This window comes from Mya arenaria, chromosome 13, assembly GCF_026914265.1.
Source record: "Mya arenaria isolate MELC-2E11 chromosome 13, ASM2691426v1".
Taxonomy (NCBI): Eukaryota; Metazoa; Mollusca; class Bivalvia; order Myida; family Myidae; genus Mya; species Mya arenaria.
Window position 1 is genome coordinate 31,016,647 of NC_069134.1, and position 22,740 is coordinate 31,039,386.

The 22,740-nt window shown below is 32.2% G+C and overlaps 1 protein-coding gene across 1 annotated transcript; it reads left to right on the forward strand.

Moving 5' to 3' along the window:
* Positions 1-259: 259 nt before the first annotated feature.
* Positions 260-7,817, forward strand: LOC128213290 (phospholipid phosphatase 1-like). The gene is made up of 6 exons (XM_052918889.1): positions 260-377; positions 4,353-4,504; positions 5,028-5,248; positions 5,526-5,646; positions 6,524-6,700; positions 7,051-7,817. Exons 1-6 carry the CDS (start codon positions 290-292, stop codon positions 7,339-7,341), a joined length of 1,050 nt encoding a protein of 349 aa, XP_052774849.1. The 5' UTR covers positions 260-289; the 3' UTR covers positions 7,342-7,817.
* The last annotated feature ends 14,923 nt before the right edge of the window (positions 7,818-22,740 follow it).

A 22,740-nucleotide genomic window follows, 5' to 3' on the forward strand; every position in this document is an offset into this window, starting at 1 on the left:
GGAAATTCCAAACTAAGATTTAAAAGATTCAGTTTACATGTGAATTCCTCTAATTCGCTATTGCCTATTTTAACAGTTGATTTAAATTCAAATACAATAAAAAAGTGCAACCTTTCTCTCATCGAAAGAAAAACAGCATCGTCTGCAATTGCTGTCTTGTGATTAAACTGCTTAGGGCGGGACCAGATACTGTGCTCGTTGTATTATTGGTGGAAAGCAAATTGGAGTGTGTATTTAACGGCACAAGGGGGAACTGAGACCGCACATCTTGTTCTGGTGTTATTATAAAATGGATAACTGTTTTGTTAACGGACGACAATTATGTCGGTGGCGGATTACCCTTGCAGTAATTATTGATGTTATCCTGTACATGATAGGTAATTATTTTGTTTTTCCATATTTGATAAAATCTTTAGCGTATTTTTTATTTTGATTTTGAATATTGTGAAAACTTGTTTAGGCTTTTCTTATAACCGTAACTAAACAAATTATAACTCAAAATTATTTATTAAAAACTTTTAATTTACAGATTGAAGGATTTCGATCTTACAAATAGTATATAACATAAATCAATTTAATGTTTTAATATTCTTTGAATTCCATATCATGTTTCTAATTGGCACCATACTATATGTTCAAAAACAAAGTATCACATGAATGTTCGAAGTTAATTTTTTATCGTTTCTAAGAGTGTTAACATTTCCAAACGTGTATTGCTCATCTTCAAAGAATATTGTTTTGCGAAAAGTGTGATGTGTACCAAAACTGAAATTTAAATATCATTTGTAAAAAGCAATAATAATATACAACACCATCTTTTACATTAAAAATGTGTGTTATAATTAGGTAACTATTTCTACTAACGATGAAATCAAATTATGAAACAGATCCTTTCTACCTCAGAGAAATTTATTTGTTATTGAACTGATTAATTTTAGCATCGAACAATTTAGTTATCGAAAGAGAATTTCGATCGTAGAACGCTAATACTGTGAGTTATAAACTAAAATGACTTTAAGATAACAAAATAACATCGAAACCTATGAACCCTAAATGACAAAGAAAAACAGGCGCAGGCGCAATCCCTGGAAACCTGAAGTTCATATATAAGTATTACGTTTTAAAATGAATCGTTATATATTAGACAAGTTTAATTTTACCGTTTGATATTGATAATTGTTTGGAGACGTGTGATGTGTTTTTTTCTCGTTAACCGGTTTAACTCTACCACTGTAAACTCTTCTTTCACTAATTGTTCGAAACGATAACCAGAAAAACACCAACTTCTCCCCTTTAATTTTGATGTTGTATCAGCGAATTTTATCACAATTTGAAATGTGTCTCCTCATTTTATCTTGACTTGTCATTTCGCATACAGGACAAAATCAACGTACTAAGTTTATGTCAATGTTGGAAATGTTTTCTTTCATCTTGTTACGATAAAGTTTTAATGATGTGCCTCTTAATACCCATCGGACACTCATTGATAGTGACGAAAATAAGTTTTCACGTTTTTTCTATGTGTTCGTCGTACAATATGCTATGGAGACAACTTGAACAATTGACGAAGCTATTTTATAAATCTTATCCATTTGTCAAATAGTATTTTATGATCAGTTTTAAAAAAACAAAAACACACACTAATATACGGATTGGTTTCACTACGGGATATGCATTACATAATTAATCATTGATGTAGGTGGAAAAACGCAAACAATATCGGTCCGGAAATGAACATGTCAGAAAAGGCGGCGCCAACCAATGAAACTTTACGGAAATTGTTCGGTTGAACATGCACTTTTAAGTGGATTTAATTAATATTTTACAGTTGCCTACCAGTCTGTTTCGGTTTTAACAAAGCAGAAGACGGTCTGATAACTAACGGGTGGTCCTTCGACGTACTTGAACCTGTACATGCACATTGCTTTTTCTCTATAGCTCATTCGCTATAAATCGTTTATTGACACCTGCATGCAAAACAAGGTCAAGTGGTTACTTTTTAAAGGCGTGCATAAATTAAGATTATAGTTACACGCAGATATTTGAGCCACTTTACCTAACTTTAACCCTGCTATTAGAGGCTTGTGTTAAAACTATGTTGAAAATATATTACATGTTGAACACACTACATCTATATAATATATTAATTATATCTGACACAGATTGTTATGACACTTAAATGTGATATCTTATTGCGCCAGGGTACTTAGGTTAAACGAGAGCTCGAAGTCAGTCTTACTTCATAAAGTTCTTCAAAAGTGAATAATAATTTTCATCAAGTTAATATTTTACCATAAAACTAGTAAGACCATCATAAATACGACGACATCATTTTTTATTTTGCTGGTTTATCACCAATACATTCACGTTCGATCAATAAACGAAATAAAATAAGTATTTATCATCACAGTTTATAAGACGAGATAACATGGCCAAAAACTTGTTTACATTTTTTGCATGTTTCCGCTGTGTTTACAACAACATTATTATTGTAGTTTCTCGATGTCTGCACAGCCGTTTCGCATTTTATACATCAGCATTGAAAAGGAATGCATGCACTAAGTCGCTATGAGTTCTGCGGTAGGAAACAATAACACAGCGCCGTATGAGAGGGTCCTTGACATCGACGACCTGTTTTATTTAAAAGACAAGTACTTTATACTTCGGCATGTGTCCATTTCTCAAATAAAATCACTTATATAGCTATATGTTGAATCTATTTTCTTAAGTTTAAGGGGAGTCGCGAAGGACCATAGCTTTGGTATTTTATCCCCATTAACGGTTACGTTTTCAGCTATGAAATATTAAAGCGAGACATAAGCCATAATATGCTATGACGATGGCGAAATTTGACCACGGAGGAAATCTTCCTATTGATTATTACAACCACTCATTATATGTACTTTAGCGGTATTTAATCTTGTTGCCTGAATATGATAAACGGGACATAGTCGGCAATTTAGAACGTGTATTGATCGCCTACCGGACTTCAATAAGAAGAAATAAACATTTTAATGCTAAAAACTAAATGTTGATCATGTCGCCATTTAACATATCTTCATGATTATGAAACCTTTAATGACAACATTTCTTGAATATTCCTCTCATTCAAAGCAATGTTTTGGAATATTCAGAATATTCTCCAAACTGTACAGCCGTATCTGTTAACACATTGAAATCGTTACTGCTTGTTAACGTGGAACTCTTTAGTACATAGACCAGTTAATCGCAACGATTAGTTTCTAGTTGCCAATATCCTGAAAATCTTGATAAAAAAACATCAAAATTTATTATTTGTGCCGTCGAATCTCGCATATGCTCGAAAATTACCTTTGATCGATCGCATGGAAGATCCTCTCCCAAAGCAATAATTGCAGGGATCTTGGATTCTGGAAACAGTCTAAATAACATCAATTATTGTAGAGCCGTGGCTCAGATACATATGGCACTTCAATTTTATGTACGTCATTAAATTTAAATGTTTTTTTCGTGTGAGCAACCTGTCACATATTAATTCGAAGGTTAATTAAAAGCAACATCAAGGTATGTGTTTCTACTTAATGCCCTGTGTGAAGCTGCTCAATAACTTACATATTAAGTAACAAATTCAATTGTTAATAAAAAAGACGACGTCTTTAAGAGTACAAATTGCACTCAAACTTGTATATTCAAACGAAAACGTTACCATTGAACAATGGAAAAGTTGCTGTTTTCAGAAAGAAAATGTATTTTTCGATCAAATAATAGCTACGATAAACAATAGAGATTTTAACATTTGAGCAAACCTTCTCTATGTCTGTGTCAACAACAAAACAAGTTCAATGTCATTAAATGTCATAAAATACCGATCATCTCGCGCCGAGGTTAGCCTTAATGCTAGAGGTTACTTTAGCGGGGAGTTAATTGCGTTTAAATTACAAGCTCTTTTTAAGAAACTTTGTAACTCAGATGGAAGCTTATCTCTAATAAATTACAGGTTCTTTTAGGAGAAGTTTATCACAAACGTATTCAATTAAAATGTAACATTATCCGGCAAAATAGATCTTGCTGGCGTCAATATAAGAGTCTGAGCGTTAAACTTAACATGTAAATATATTGAAAGCTTTATCAGACTTAGTGCATTTATAATAATACGTTTATAACTCAATAGGAATAAATTAACTCAATTCAAAGTCTATTCTTCAATTCTCTATTTAAAGTGGGTATCCCGGTATCTATACGTTTTTTCAACGAAAAAAGTAAAAATGCAATGGACATTGGAAATTTAGCAATGTTCTCACAAAGGAAAAATAATAAACAGTAAGGTTGACAGTAACAGCTATGTATAGACTGAATGCCTTCAATATTTACAGTGGGTATCCCGGTATTGTTCCTCTTCCTGCGAGGTACTCCGGTCGAGCGCGGCTTCCTATGTGACGACCCGACCCTCTCTCTCCCCTACCGGCCTGAAACAGTCTCCACTTCCGTTCTCATCATCGTCGGCTTCAGCGTCTCGATTGGCGTGGTATGTAAGACTTTAGTGTGATACACATGAGGTACTAGGCGAGGGATTATATGGTTTCTACAGTTTCATTTTAAATGTATTTAATAAAATAATGCGTATAACACAAGTCGATGTGCATTTTTACAGGGTATCATGTGACTTTTGGTTTAATGCAACAATTGAGAGATGCAAAATGAAGCTTCAAAATGTGTAACACCGTACAGATTGCCCTGTTTTTATTTCTTATTGAAATGTTAAATCAACTGTATGCACTAGTTCCAAAAACTATATTATTTCGATCTTATGTTCAGTATTTGATTAGATCTACTTCATCGCGCATAGACAAACTATGAAAGACACGTATGTATACGAAAAAGGATATGCTATTATATAATCTGGTGTTATAATTCCTTTTCTTTCCTTGCAATTTGCAATGTTTTGTACGCTTTGTTGTTGTTGTTTTTTTTATTTATTCCTGGCTGTTTTAATATCCACATTTCTTTCAAACTTAGGATTCTTTTCGCATAACGCTTGTCTGTCACAGGTGTTGCTGGTGGAGCTGCTAAACACGGCTGACCGGAAGTGTCACCGTCCTTTCCAGGGTGCTGATGAACTAGGCTTCTGTGTGCGTGGCTATGGCGTCTTTCTTGTGGGCTTCCAGCTGCAGCAGCTTATTGTGGAATTTGTAAAAAATCAGCTGGGTTCACTCCGGCCCAACTTCTTAGACGTTTGCCAGCCCCAGTTTAATCGGTCACTTTGTCCAGGGTAAGCTCATGTTGAACATCTATAAAGAAATTTATATTGTTAAAAATGGCCTTCAGTAAACCAATTCTGACGGTCCTGAGCACATTAGTCTGACAAAATAATATACAAAGCTTTTGTTACGCTTTGGTCGGAGAACATGGGTTATGTAAACAGGTTTGGTTTAAAAGTTGACTTTATGACAGTGTGTGGTTTAAATACATATAATATGTATGTAAAAAAGATTTTGTTTTTTGTAACCTTTAATTCGAAACTGTGTTTTTTTTATCTTTTCTGCAAGGTACATCAACGAATACACGTGTATCGAAACTGAGTACGGAGTAGACGAGATTCGGGACAGTCGACAGTCTTTCCCTTCTGGCCACGCATCCTTTTCTATGTACATTGCAGTGTATTTTAGTGTAAGTAAAGTATATATTTGTATTGATATTTAGTATAGATATATTTGCATTCATTACACAATTCAGATAACTTTGTTCTGCAACCAATAAAGATGTACTCCTGTGTTAAACATAGCCATTCATCTATAATACTATGAGTCAATATTCAATTCTTTGTCAGTTTTTAAATGAGATTCTTTCGATTCCATATCAATTTTCTTCGCCCATAGCATTGTTCCTATACAGGTGTATAAAGGAGCTCAGTTTATAAATAAGCTAGCTCATTTGATAGCTTCATTATTATGTTAAATGTTGATGATACTTTTGTTGTCATTTAAAAACAGGTGGTGGCTGGATATTATTATGTTATATAGCTATTGATATATCTGCACTTTAAAATATCTAAAATTGGCTATAAGATGACTGCAATATCTCAAGGCGTAGAAATCTTATTTCATACATATCAGTTTGGGTAATATCTTTTTTTCACAATTACCACTTTTAAAGTAAACTTGGTGCCATAATTCACATATTTGTGGTTGTAAAACCTTAATGCGTTTCCATATAACGAAAAGAATACCTGTTATGTTGCATCTTTATTCCTATCTCGATTTTGACTTGTTTTATTAAACAGCATTTATTAAGTTAGTCAAAACAAAGTCACTATCCACATCGTGAAACCCAACACGGAATGAAACCTCAAAACATTTCACAGAAACGTATCATATCGTCCTTGCTGAATTCTAAAATAAAGGTACTTCAAAACAATGTATGCCTTTGTGGACATAGGATTTAAAAAAAAATACTTAATTTAGTAACATCACTTAACTTAAGATGGCCGATTTCCAATGATGATTTTTCATTTAATTTACTTTTACTAAAAACCTGTTCTCTACAGTTATACATCCAGCGGCGGCTACATGTGTCGTTCTCTCGGATTGTGAAACTGTTTCTTCAATTCGGACTCGTCTTCCTCTCGTTAATCTGCGGTCTCGGCCGTATCCATGACAACAAGCACCACCCAGCTGACGTCATCGTTGGATTTGTTGTCGGTCTATCCACAGCAACACTAGTGGTGAGTGATTAGTTATGTTTTCCCATACTAATTGTAAAACGATATGAATTTTCAGTTTTATACATGGTGGCACTAGAGCTCGAAAATAGATTTAAAGCATACATGATTAATGTACTTTCATTATCCATTATATACAACCAACAACGTCAATATGTCAAATGATCTCTGGAAGGTATCAGTTAAATTCACAACTTGAACTAATGTATAATCTATGCTTAGGTTTGATAGCTTTTTAATGATAATATGTGGTTCGTACGAATAGTGTTACCACAGAGCCAATGATAATTCACTAAGAGCTTTAAAACACACACGCTGTTTCGATTGAAATTTAAGTCTTGTATTATTCGCAGTTTAAACTCGTCGGGGACAAGCTCCTGACACCAGGTAAAGATTCTGGCGTCCTTGCTCTTCATTCAAAGGATGAACTACAAAACTGTTGCTCATGCAGAGTGACCACTCCTAAAATTGGAGATCCGGAGACACCCGCACCGTTGATACCGAATGAATACTTCAATGACATATCAAATGGTAATGGAAGCGTCCATATAAACACGTGTAATCTGAAATTGAATGAAACACCAAATGTAAAGCGTCATATGTCAACACCTATCACACCAAATCAGCAGGTGGTTGGCGATTGACCTTTGACATACGACAATTGCAAGAGAAAATGTGTTCCGGGATTTGCGTTGCATGAAGTAGTTGACGAACGTCGTATAACGTTAAAATTTGTCCGATCCATTTGTCGCAAAGAACGACTACGATCGCAGAAACGGAAAGTGGATAATAATCAACAGGTGCTGTGCCATATCCATAACTATGGATTTATTTGTGAATGTTGTGATATAAATTGCTCCTCCAATGTTTTGACACGTATGTATAGTATGCGTATAATTGTATAGCATTCTGCTTTGAGCCTACCTGTGATATGTTTAGTATGTTTGGTGAAATAAAAAAGTACAATATACTATTCTTGCGATTATGAATTTATCGCTAGCGTTTTAGTAATATAAAAGCAAACACGAATAGTTTTTCGTGTTGGTTCGAAAGGTATTATGATGAGTATATGTTCTGTTTTTGGTTTGTTGCATTTCTGTATAAAGTGTTTATACCTTTGTGTCTCTAGTTTATGTTCATTATGCCTCGTGCCTTTAAAAAGGGTTCATTATTGATTGTTCGATTACTTGGCTTGTTTATGTAGTTTTCCTTGTATTTTTGGTTTCTTTTCTCAAGAATATTAAAGGGTACATGTACTATAAAGGAGAAAATGATAATAATTGAAAATCAAAGTAGATTTTTCGGATTTCCGTTTATATCGTAGAACAAAGCATTAAGTAGGGCCAAACGTACAGTAAAATGTTGCTGTGTATATGCAGTGACATATTGACAGGATGTATGATTAAATCATAATGCGAAACATATTATATCATGAATATAGATTAACATCCCAACATCCATTCCTTAAATGAACATGCCATTCGGCAATTACGGTTATCATCCGTAAACATATTTTCGGATAAGTTCGGACCATATTACAATATAAATGAAAAAAACAAATCTGGTTATTGTTTGTTTGTGTCATCAAGTTCTGGAAAATAAAAATCAACATTTCAAAAATTGTTCGTTTATGATATGTAAAATGTATTGTTGTCATAAGCGTGTCTTATTTACGTTTGAAATTGAGTTTAGGTGGTTGATCCTTTCCCGCGTAATTGCGACGTCATTTGATAAAATGTTTTCGATTACAGTCGGGTCGTTATATTTACAAAATTGGTAAGAAAGGATTACTAAAAGTTTTTCTTAAATGAAATGATGTATTTTTAACAATTCTGGAATAAGATAATGAACTATTGTGTACATATAAGTAATGAATTGCGGTATTTATGTCATTATCGGGAATATGAACACAATTTGGCTGGTCAAAGTTCGCGTGGACTTCACACACTTTGACCAGCCCTATTGCGTTCCTACCCCGTTAATGACATTAATCTCGCAATTCTTTCCTTAACAAATAAACTTTGAGCCGCCTTTGGCATCGTGGCAGGTGCCACTGAAAACATAATTTCCATATTTATTTTCACTCCCGGGAGCCAAACAAATTGGCACAATAAATTAAAATTGTCTGATATACTGCCTGTGGGGAAAGCAAAACGTAGCACTTTAATTGAAAAATGTGTCAGTATGGTTTATCACTGGAGGGAAGTTTACACAATCTCGCGTGTTTCCATTCAGGTGGGTTAAGTTTCCACTGTTGATAATTTGTTAGAACGATAACACAAGAAACGCTGTTTTTAGAAAATAAATTAAAAGAAAACAACATATTTTTGGTCTAAGAACCATCATTTTGTCATCTTCAATTACAATAAAATAAAAAAGTCATATTACAAAGCATCACATAATTGCAATTAAGAAAATATGAGGGTTTGTTCCGTATCAGAAAAGATCAACTTGTAAAACTAAATTGTTGTTAAATAAAAATGCCTTAAAATGCAACTGTGTGCATTTTCTACGGATCATGACAAAGGGCACTTATACAATACTAAATAATATTGGCAAACTATCTTTAAACAAGAATCTATACGCAAGCCGAGGTGTGAATACGGAAGCACTTCAGGATATTCCGTGCACTGACGAAATAAATTTCTGTATTTGTATTTTTGCGTAGCGCCTATAGGGCAGTTTTTGTACGATATTCTGATAATTACAGTCAAAACTGTCGTTGGAACTTCGAGAATTAATTTAAAATAAAGATCATTTGATTTAACCACAATTCAAAACGTGTAAAACTAAACCGAAAAAGGTCGAAAAATAAATCGACATAACCAGAACATCAGGATAACAGCGTTCAAAAAGCGATATGTGTTTGTGTGTGTATGCGTTCAACAGGAACGTACTCCCATAATCACATAAGTGCAAATGATTTTCAATGCATTATGTCTGACAGTGTGCAAAATCAACTTTTCTGTGGTAATTATTTTTCAAAGGAGTTAGTTTTGTACTAAAACTCGTTGTATTAAATTAAAATACATTATCATTATAACAGTCTATAGCAGAGGACATCAAGGTATTCACACCTATGTTTCCTATGGATAAACCTGACTCATGTTAAATTTGAAATACGTTTTATTTCCAGTTTGCAGTTGAAGCTCAAATACACACAAATGCAAAAAATGATACCAATTCACATCCTATGTCTGTCTTCCATTATAATTTTAACGGTTTACATAACAGGAAGACGTCATTATAAAATGATTTGTGCGATGGAATCGTTGATTGATGGATCTCAGCTATATATCAGAGAGATAGCAAGATTTGTTTTCATTTGGATATCACATCAAGATATGTGTCGGTGTTAATAGGCAAGTTTGTTTGAATAATACCCATGCTTATCATGAGTTATATGTTAGATACTCTAATTGCATCAATCGAAGATGTCTGACTGATTATGACTTTGCAAGCATTGAACGCTGTCTCGAAATAAATCTAAAAGCAAACAGGTTATAGCTAGGCATCAACAGAAAATATTGTATTTGTTTGCAGTATAAAGCCACTGCACGTGCAAACAAAGCAACTGGGAAATACAACCCATATTATCACACTGACGTTTCGATCAGTTATAGCACTTAACATGTAAAATGAACATCTATAGAAAGTATGATAAAAGTAACTGAATATCAGCAATGTGCCTCTTTTCAATTTATCACCCTGTGAAATTAGTTCAAAATCGTTAACGATAACTATAAATATATCCTAGTGTTCGTCGGTTAAAAGATATTGATATAGATGTCTGCCAATTACTTCCCAATTTTACAAAGTGAACCATCTATCGCATCAATATAAATATCCATCAGAGTGAAAATGTTGTTATAAGGAACTTACACTAAACGAAGAATAGGTTTTAGGTAATTTTTCTTATTCCGATTGAAAGTAATGTTTGAAATTATAATAGAATATTTTATCGCAAATATTATGTCACTTCATATATATGTGCTAAGCAACTTTTATTCTGAATTAATACACAAAATACCACGATAGTTTTCGGTTTTGTTAATGATAATTTTGAATATACAATATAGAATACATATTGATGGCATAAATAAAGGAGTGTATGTTTAAATACAACAACATAACAGCCAGAAAGCATCGTATTTCTTGCGTTAATAAATAATATCTTAAAAGCAATCGTGTGGTAGAGGAAAAATGTATATTGGAATACAATATTTAAAACATGAATGCTCGAGATCAGTAGGTTCATTTTCGAATAGGCCTAATTTCTTTGAGAAATGCATGTGGCATGTGTCTGTGTCCGAACCAATATTGTTTACTTATTGGTTGTTCGAAACTAATAGTATTAACTTCATTGATAATTTCAAGTTGAATCACCAACCTCTTGTCTATGCTATCATAAATTGGATTTTAACACAGTATGTTTAATAATAAACACGAAACTAATGATAAAAGATCGAAGAAGGGTTTCACAGTAACAATTCAAAAGTAATGTTGACGTTAAACTAATGAATGCGAGTGTTGTTGTAGGATCTATTTATGAGACAAGGTCCTTCGTCATCAGAAAACAGTCTTGAAGATACGAATAGCGTGTGCCGTCGTAAGAAGTATGCTCACGATAAACTCGTCGACAAAAGACAGAGATGCATTCCCTGAAAACGACTCTGGGGAAATATTTTGACGGCCGGCGACGTGTTAAATTATCGTTCGACTTTCTGAAAATATTGTTTCACGATGGGAACTATTTTGACAAATAACAAACCAGTTCTTTCACAAGTAAATATTATGAAACATTATAAATTTCAAGATGAAAACGGTACAGAATGTGTTTTTTCTGTCTACATCTTTGACGCACGTTGGTCGTTTTTCTTGTAACAAATTATCAGAAAGTCGATGCGATTAGAAACTCTCTGGAAATATTTTCAAATTGAATGCCAATTGATTGAATTCCCGATGAAAGCAAACACATGATGTTTGCATTCAGAAAATTGAAGCAATCCCAAATATAATTTAGCAATGCAATTGATTGATAGCTTAAATTATCTGACACAAAAATCCTACTATTGCTAATATTTTTTTGCAAAGCTTGGATTAAAAAGGGTATTGACTGAATGTCACGCTACATAGCTTGTCCCTGTTTTTATCTTGTGTTTAATTATGATAAATGGAACCATTTCGTGCATCAAAAACAATTGTGACTGTGTATCAGACTCTTCATCAAACAATCAGTCTCAAATACCAATAGTGTTCACGATCTTTAATTCACCGGTGCATAGGTAATACGTTTCTTTAGACATAAGTATATAACTGATAGCGTTGCTAAAATATGTAATAACGTACATACTGATATAAGTTTTGGGGAGATATATGTGATGAAAACTATTTGTCAATTCAAATCAGGCATTATCTTATTTTCACCTTGTTCAATGATACATTATGTATGACCTTTGTTATTAGCAAATTAGTGTAATGCTTAAATTTATCAAAGTACATATTATCACAATGTGGGTAGTATAAGTAATTGCACTTTAAATGTTGAGTGCACTTAAAAATAATGAACTATATGTGTGTAAAATGTTTAATTTTACAAAGAGAACCATCAGTGTGAATATCTCAACAGAGTGAAAGGTTATTAAAAACGCTTACGCGAAACAAAAAATTGATTTTATATGATTTTCGCTTATTTCAATATATAATAAGTCTAAAATTATATTACATGTTTTATTGCCAATATCATGTCACGCTATAGCTCTTTGCAAATTTTTATTTAATAATGGTAACACAACATGTTTAAGTACGAGTATATCGACACTCATAGATAAACGATCAGAATTAATAGCATTTGTGAAACAACCTTCAATACTGAGTTGATATACATTTTTTAATTTTCATTTATTGTGATTTTATGCCATGAATTACCTTACTAAGTTGTTAAATTAAAGAAAACTCTTTTATTAAACAGGTGTCAGGCTTTTGATTGAAAATTATTCTTTACAAGACTGTGATGATAATACCAATGAAATTTATTTATACAGCAAAAAACAGTACTGGCAATGAACATGTATATCGGTGCAGACGTCAGAGAACTAGTGTCAGCTGTGCCTATTTTCGTCTGCTGCAATGCTCATTTTACGTATATAGTATGTACCTCAAATTGTGTCAAGAAGACGAATACCAATAAACCTGTATGTGGTTTAATATGTTAATTACAAATTTGCATAATACATTAATAAAAATAATTCATATCCGAGTCATTGATTAACAGAATTAGAGGATATAAAGTCTATAAAAGCATGTCCGTTTGTAAAACCAGTAAATAAAGGTCGAAACCAACGAAAAAAAGTTATGCACACCACTATCGTTTTTGAGAGTTATTGCAGTTCCATTTTTCATTGATTCGAGAAATTTAGCGACTTGCACGTACACATATAAGCATTTATGATTAATTAAAAATTGATAATAAAAAAACCTTTTCTTTGTTTGCATATTGACGTCTTTTAAAAGGATATTATAATTTACCACCGCATGGAGCAAAATACAGCTCAAATGTATCTTAAACAATATTGTTGTGATCGTGTCGTCAATTGTCAATGATCGATGCGCAGACGTTAGTTGTTTTATTTTCACACTATGAGACGTCTTGAACTTTAAATAATTGCCTATTTCTAACCACTAAGAATACATTTTTTTAATCGCTCCTATGTCTCTTAGTCTTCATAATTGTCCCATAAATCAGTCTTTATTATTTTCAATTTGTTTTATAGGAGGCGCATGCCGAATATTCGAGTATATGTCGAATTATTAAATGAAATGATAAATATATGCACACCATGAGGTTAGCGCTAAGATTGCTTTTCGGTACCCTGTTATCGCTTATCGAAGTAAACAAATTTATCTCTTTAAATTTCTGGTTTTCATTGTGTAAGGTAGAGATATTGTTTATGTTTTAACTACACTTCATATCACTTCCATATTATTTTGTCGTGATCAGCCAAGTTTTGTACATAATATAAACATGAATAAACATGCAACGCGTGAATATTAGCAACCTAGAGGAGCAAACCCAGGAATCGTTTGTTATAAATAATAATTTCCAATGAGAGGTGTAATAATAGCAATAATTATTATACGTGCAAATAAGTGCGCCTTAACACATATTTACATGTTGTATGGTTGTCTATGTATAGGTTTTAAGTAGGTTGTTTATTTTTTTGAGCTCCATTTTAAGTTTAAAAACTTACCGTAGTAGCATTCCAAATATTTACATCATAATTGAGTTATTAGTTTCACTTAAAACCTGATGCACAAGTACCCATTCATAGATAAACTACAAAGAAAGCCAAGGAAAGTGCATCACTACATAATGCATGCTGAAACACTTTTTAGCATACACTATTTGTGATGATTTGTCAATTTGTGTTAATCTACAGCAACGTTCAAGCGTTTTATCACCCTGCTAAATTGTGGTCCTGCTTCCAATACTTATAAAAAGCCTAATTATCATACAGCGAAAGATAATATAATAACTATGAGATATAAAATATGCAGGTGTTAAATTTTGTTGTTTTTCCAAATGTTTATCAGAACAGTCTCATGTTTGTCTGGAATTAACTAACTTCATGTTTAAATTACGTAACGATAATCACTCGTCCTTCCGCAGTTAATTCGCGAAAAAGTAATTGCGTTTATAGATCGAAATGAACAAGAAATTCAATGTAATGTAACAGGTATATCCAGCGTAAGAAAAACAGTAAGAATACACATCTTTCAATGGTTATAAATGTTTGCGTTATAACAATTGCCTTTGAGATGAACATTCTGTAATGGTCTTTTGTCTGGTTAGCAAATGGTGCTTCTTACGTCAGTTCAAATATTTCATTACTGTCTGCATTATATTAAAAGGTCATTGATGATGATGAAAGAAGTCCGTTCTCGGATTGAGAGGCAGAGGACAAGGAATATCGCTCGTAAATAATAGATCGAAATAAGCTAAGTCCTGTCATAAATTACCTAATTGGTCCCCTCTTTTTTAAATAAGATAAGCCAAAATAGTTATTTATCAAATATACATTCCTTTGCTTATGCAACAGGTCTTTAACGTGTATATTAAAAATAACACACGAAATATAATAAACGTTTTTAAATGGTTCTTCATCTCTGCGTCCGTACAATTGTCTTTGTGATTAACATATAGTAACGGGGTTGTGTCTGATAAAAAGATGGTAATATTTTGTTTGTTAAGAAATTGCCATACAGTTTAGGAAACGATGTATGATGATGTAATAAACTACGTCCTCTCTCGGATCGACAGGCAGATGAGAAGACATATATCTCGCATGTAATAGGTAAAAGTAAGCTTAGTTATGCTGAACACATAACGTCATAGAATACATCATTTGTTACTCTAACTATATTTTTCTAAAATAAAGCTAAAATATTTGTTGTCCTAGTACACCTTGCTGCAGTAATTTGCTGACGTTTTATGATGAAATTATAGAAATCATAAGATAACTTTTGAATGATGAAATGATGAATGCGAAATCAAAAGTTTCATAAAGATTAATATTATTTAAATAAATCTGAACACACATGAAAGATGAACGTTTCGTTGAGCACTTGACAAAATCGTTCATCTGTTTTCAATTGGTGGTTATAAAATCGTTCAGAAACATCTTATCTTCTGAGATTTGACCCGATTCACGTTGCACGCAATGCAATTGCAATTTGAAATGCATTACCTTCCCAAACATCAAAATGAAAATACAATTTAGAGTAATCTAAGAGTGATATCAATATTGATCCATATGCAACATGCGAAAACTTCATTAAGATGACATTCACGTTAAATTATATTAAGTATGTATTGTTCTGCTATTTCCAGATAAAGGAGATTATTTAATAATAACGTATATAATCATTAATAAAGATACTGATAAATTAGGAATGCACTCATATTATCAAATTATAGAACAAACCTTTCAGAAAATATCGACGAAGCACTGATACAACATTGATTAAACACATGTTTGATATTCAAATAGTTTATGTGATCATGATATTAGTGCGAGTGAAACTTCTTCTATTGATTATCATATTAAAACATTAAACAATAAAACAAACAATTAAACAAAATTATTTTTTGTAGATTGAAAATAAACAGGTCATAATCATATATCAAATCTAAATAGAGAAAAGATATATATATCAGAATGACAAGAACGTTTTTCTATAATCACAGGAGCATAGACCATTCAACGCATTATGGCTCGTACCTTATGGTAGGTATCTCTTACAGTTGTTACTTTTGTACTTAAACTCATTTTAAAATGTTGAAATCAGTTTTTGACCATCACAACGCTTGATGGCATTGTGTTTAAATGCGTTCATAATTTCCGTATAGTTTCCAATGTTACAAAATGTTAACGCTCAAGTATATTGCCAGTCTCCAGTTCAGTCTAAACTATATACAAAGGAACAATTCCAATAACAGTACGCAGCAGATCGATGTCATCCATTGCGATTTTAATAGTTGCAAATATAATTGAGTAGATGCATAAGTTAAATGCATTATAAATTTGTGATGAACGCGTTGATTGATGGATCTCAGCTATAAATTAATAACATAGCAAGATTTATTTTTAATTTTGGTGTTAAATCTGAATTTCTGACGATGCTGATGGACATGCTTTTATGAACAAATGTAATGCATATTGATTATCTTTTGCCAGCCGCCAGAGTTGTCTCGAATTGAATCTTAATGCAAACAGGGAATGCAAATAAATATGTTCGATGTTAATATAAAATAACTATTTAGTAATATTTCTTAAATAAAGTAAACACACGAACAGAAGCATTTGAAAAAATTGTATTTCCAAATGCAATACCCTTGCTCAACAGGATTAGGTCAATGTCAGTGCATATTCAAAAGCACCTGTGTAAAGGAAACTACCGGAAAAAGCTCACCAGGCAGGATCACTGTGATCTTATTCAATGAAACCCGAGATATAGCCAATATTATAACACGCTTAAGGTTTTTAAGTGACTACACCTAGGTGTTACAATGAAAAAGGTTGGATGAACGTTTATCTAAAGAAAGAAATCGCGTCTGCGCCATAACTTCAGGAACATGTGTGTGCACTTATTAATGTTTCTGTCAAGCCAGATATTCGATCAGCATGCTCCTGATAAAAACTCGCTTAATAATGTTGTTATGAAATTATTTTCATTTAATTCATTGAGTGTAAATTTGTATCCCAACCAACGTTTGCTCATTGCTAACTTCTCCTGAATATTTTCTCATTGAAGTGTTTTACCAGCCTGTCATTCGATAAGAATGGTTCTGAATTGGTTAAATATGTTTATTTAAAATGATAATGATGTAGTTTATTTTTAGTGTTCAGTTTTGGTCTAGATGTTTTATACGTTTCAAAATAGGAGCATAAATATGTACACACGTCGAAGTTACATCTATTACTAATACCTCAGCAAGTTTGCCATTTTATATGTATATGTATATGTTTTTGATGTAATCCATTCAGATGCAAAATGTTTGAATTATTCGAATGCTCAACTGCGTAGAATCCATATTTTTTGTTGTTAACATTGATATTTATCATATTTGAATTCACTATGCATTATTCCTTTCCTTATTTCAAAGCCCTTGTTTTGCGCAATATTGCCTGAAATATATACTGGTAAGATGATTCATATACAAGACATCTGCAATGAAAATAATTCGAGCACTAAAACTGTTTTGGTTACATATTATTCTGTTTAGAACGTCTGCAATTTCAGATAATTTGCCATTTCTAATCACCAAATTGTACTCGTTATTTTAATCGTTCCGATAAAAAGTATTTCTTACAAATTATGTTGGTTTTCAAGGAAGTGCTTATTTAATTTCTGGATACGGCTCATAATTTGTGAATAAAATAATGCAAAGCTTGTGTATAGTGTTGCAAATAGCTATTTAGTACTAATGAAAGTGTAAATAGCTAACCTGTAACGGAAAAAACGAAGTTTATATACGCTACATTTTCGGCATTGATATATCTGTTCTCGATTTATTTATACATGAATTCTCCTGAAGAAGTTGTACAAAACTGTCTTGAATACACCAACAAGCACTTGATATAAGTATTGTATGGCTTCAATAGTAATATATACCTAATTAATGGATTGTCATAAAGCATGCGTGTCTTCAGACGTGTAGGTCATTGTGTGATGGAGGAGGACAGCCGACGCAGCTTTTTCATACACAGTATGGTAAAACAGTCATGTTGAACTAGCTTAAATTTCCCTACTCATGTTTTTTTATTTCTTAAGAACAACATTTTTTTAGCAGTATTACGTGTAAATACCTGTTATCAGTTAATAGCATTTAAGGGCATATTGGCCTAGTTAATCTTAAACCTTTAGATTGACTGTTCAGGTGACGTTTAGTAATCTTTAACAAGTGTAAGTCCCAATAAACTTCTTAGTGGTCTATGGCGGTACCTAAATGCCTATTCATCGACAACCATCATTGAATTCATTGTGTCCATGTTTTGTGACAAATTCATATGTTTCGAAGTGATCATATACACTTTTGCTTAAACATCTCTGGACAATAGTTGCTTAAAATACTCACAAACGAGTTGAATTTGGATTTCGAACTCTAATTGGAACGTCTACTATCATATGCGTATTTAAGGTATTTCATATATTTTAGTCTGAAATTCAATATATAAATAAAAATAAAAAAATATAGAGATTTCATTTGAAAAATCGTCAATTTATATTTGAATTACAATCATATCTTCATCAAATGTAGAAAGGAACTTTCTGTATTCCCTCAAAAATATTTCAATCGAATTCCCAACCAGGCGTCTGTTCGCCTATTGGGTATACGTTATAAATCACATCAATCACATCAAATAAGTCACAAGTTTCATGTCGGTGGATTGTCCTCTTTATTTATGCTAATTAGTTGTCATTGCACTAACACAAGATAAATATTGTATATTATTAGGAAAGAAACGCTTAATATGAATGAATAAAACACCTTACACCACCATCTGTTAAGTTATATTATGTAAAAGTATGCACGATTCCTCAAATCATGGGAAAGATTGGTATAAATAACGTTATTGTAAGCTTTTGTTATTTTTGCTAGTCTTCGTAGATTCCATTCTTAGGTTTAAATTGTTAGGTTATTAAATTGCATATGATATATATTGTGTAAACATTTACATTTTTGGTTCCTTTCATTAACAGTTGTATGCGTTATAAAAACAGAATAAGGCTTTGATACCTAGTTTTTTAAATATAGTATGTTTGCACTGTGCTGCTTGTAGAGTTTTGTGCTGTTCTTCCATGTATTTTTTGTTTGTGATTTTATGTTTTATGTCTTTAGCGTTTACTCAGTGCCATTAAACCGGGTTTATGTTTAAACTTTTTGCTACTGAGCTTGTTTCTGTGGCTTTTCGCATAAATTTTGCTATAAAAAACCCCAGCAAAAACAATTGATTTAGGATAGCGCAGCGCACTTATATCAAAGACTTGTTTTGCTAGGTTTGCTATAAACCAGCAGAAGAACGTTAATTTTTGGGAAGCACAAGTGCACATTATTTTGACGAAAAAATCTCTTTAAAATAAAAGGAAAGGGTTTTCCTAAATATCAAAATCACATTACACAACATTTTACTCGGATGCAAGCAGGAAAAAGTTTGACACATTTGTGTCAATATAATTTAGAAAAATATCAATAGTTAATTTTGTGAAAATAGCGTTTAGATAAAGTGAATTATTTTGTTTTTGACAATCACAATTAAAACATAATTTTATAGTTTGAAGGCATTATATTTTGTGCAACATATTTATGCGTTTTTTATTGCATAATTTGTTAACCAAACGTTTTTGTAGAGAAAATTGCATCTTCAAAAACACTTACTAGTTTGAATTTATAAATATTGACCGCAAAAGGTTTTAGGTTTTGATTTAAAAAATATATTATCATTAAATAAATAATGCAAAGAATGTTTACCTGCCAGCTAGGAGACTTCAAACACTTTTGTATATTTGTGTTTCCATTTTTTTCAGAAAATAATACATCGCTAACTAAAACCCTGCATTGCAACTTTATTAAGTATTATTTTTGGTAGTATGATGGAATTAATAAAAGATCAAACTATTGAGTTATGTACTTCATTCAAAAGAAAACTGCAAGATTCATTCTGCATTCCAATCACATCCTAATATATTCGGGCGAAATAATACATGTCTGTATGCTAATTTATATTTTCCATGAACATTTATAAAGTTAGGTACCATGATTTATTCTAAACGATGATTTTGTTATCACCAATATTTATGATACATACTTAGGCGATTGAATATCGACTTCTGTGTTTCCTCGATTTAAATAATATTTTATTGTATAAAAGCAAATATTACAATGATATTGTTAATTCCAATTCAAATGAAAACATCATGTACGACCCTCTCCCGATCTCAATTCCAATTTTAGTGCCATCGGATACATGTTTTACAGTTAACCATCACTGCAATTCATCTTCCATTGCACAATGCTTTTAACTTTAATGGTGCATGATTTGCCATGACAAATCTGTGTTTTTGACAAATGTCAGGAACGGCGTAAGGCCAAAAAGACTCTATTGTTTCTTTAAAACCGAAAAGGAATGAACCGCAACTTACTATAACTGAAAACCAATATATATTTAAGTATTTCACATTATGTGTATAACAAACGCACGTGTGTCTTTCGACGGCGACGTCTCACAATTAATAATACCGTAAACAATCATTACTCGTACAGTGGTAACAAGTATAAACATTGTTACAAATAAATCGCTAGTTTTAATTCTGAGCGTATAAAATATTAGATTTATTTGAAATATCTTTTGTACATACGACATTTTATGGTATAGGTGGTATAACAATAAAGTTATCTGTCTTAAACTAGATTCCATCAGTGCTGGCGTCCACAAAAGCGTAAGTAATAAGTAACTAAAGATAAAAAAACACTCTCCTATTGCTTGAGGGTATACCTTCAAGCTATACGTATCACATGAATGGAGACGTCTAAAATGGTGGCCCACAATGAAATGCTTCAGGGTCCTTGTATTCCTTCAAGTAGACCTTAAAAGTAATGTTTCTCCGCACTTATGTATTATTTGATGATTCCACAGTTAGGTAGCATTTGATGATGTGTACATCGCATTCTTTTGTGTATTTTTAAGTGTTATATATATCATATTTGTAGACATAAATGATTTTTTGAATGATATTTTGCAAGACCTCTTTCTTGGGTGGATGGATTCAGAGATGACCTATAGAGATGCGGCTATGATAGTGTCAAACGCACGTTATAAATAGTGATTGTAAAGAAATGGTGATAGCGGAAAAAAAGAAACTATCTTGACATGGTTTTCTGGTGTTAAATCAAAGACGAAGTGTTCATAATTTGTGGGAAAATAGTGTTAAAGCTGAATTTTTTTCTGTAAATTCAAACGAAGTGGTGAACTGGAGAAAACAACGCACAATTCTTTCATCAAATATCAACTGCGTTTTGTTCAGTTACAATAACAGTTTCAGGATATAAGCAAATTACATTTAATATCAGAGAGCTAGGCATCTTATTCGGAAGTATTTTTTTTTCAATATGATAAATTTGTTAAATACTCCTTATTCAAGAACCTGTAATTTGTTAGGGATAATTTTAATTGTGTTTTACTAAATGTCTCAAAAGGGAATGTTTGTCTTGTAATTTATATGTAATTAATTCCATGTTAAAGTTAAGTTGAGCAATGACGCTGACATCGGGGTTCAAACATATCATTTCATGACTACTATAATGATGTTGTATTGATATCAGAAGTAAGATTCTTAGTGTTAAATGTCACCGGTATGTAGAGCATGGAGGAAGGTAAAAATGATAGATTGTAAATAGCACGGAACGTCTATTAGTTCTAACATCATATTGCATACTATGTCGAATCAGAACGCAGTTTACTTCAAATTTGCCAATTCATTTACTTCAGTTGATCAGCAGTCAGTCGATATTCATTTTAGTCAATTGAAGCAGTAGATATAAACAGTGTTATTTGGTAGTTTACACAATAGTATAAAGACAACTCAAAAGTAAAAATGTTAACATGTTATGGTTAGCATATAAATAGAACCAAATACAAGGTCTGGAGTCATCAACGAATGTTTTTTTTACTAACACATTCAGCTACTGCGAAGAAAATAAAATACTCAGTAAATGTTCAATCCTAGAACAAAAACATTCAAATGATTAAATTCTCGTTCATATCAGCTAGTCTCAGATGTTTAACAGGTTTATATAAGTGGTGTAATTTGTTCACACTCTTACAACCAACAACATATCTTTTATCTTGTTCGCTCAAGACAGTTATCGGGGATACGCCTGACATTGCTACCTCTGAAATTCCTAGATTTTACTTCAAATATATGAAATAATTTTAAATGCGTTTTAAGATGTGTTTTAAAATGCTCTTCAATCACTTATCAGTAAATCAAGCGGTACTTCATTTTGGTAACTCTTCTACTGATTCATTTCTGTGAATAAATTTGTAAAATATCCCTTAAAATGAGTGCATTATGGTAAAGACTTTTAAAATTAAATAAGATAAATATTTAATTAAAATCTTCTGTTATCTATTTATCTGATATCGATATCACTGCTATTATGATCGAACATACTATGAAAACGATCTCTCTATGTCGTACGATATATTTCCTTCAATTCTGAATATAAGTATGGAACTCACTTCATATAAAACGCTGTGTTAATATTCTTTCTCCGTGATATAGTTTTTCTTCTTTTTTCGCTAGAAGTAAGAGTTATAGATTTTTTTTTACTCACGCACTTAACCACAAGACCGAGTGAATCGCTATAAATACGAGCTAACTTCGACCATATATGAGAAGAAACACTATATTTATTCAATACTAGTGTAACGACTCCCCAATGCATGTATACTTACACCCAAGTACATTTGCTGGGTGGA

Bases quoted from the DNA above. Each gene is read 5' to 3' on its own strand.
- LOC128213290 (XM_052918889.1), top strand. From the start codon at position 290: ATGGATAACTGTTTTGTTAACGGACGACAATTATGTCGGTGGCGGATT. The intron at 378-4,352 runs GTAATTATTTTG...CAATATTTACAG, and splicing joins TGTTATCCTGTACATGATAG to TGGGTATCCCGGTATTGTTC. The intron at 5,647-6,523 runs GTAAGTAAAGTA...TGTTCTCTACAG, and splicing joins ACATTGCAGTGTATTTTAGT to TTATACATCCAGCGGCGGCT.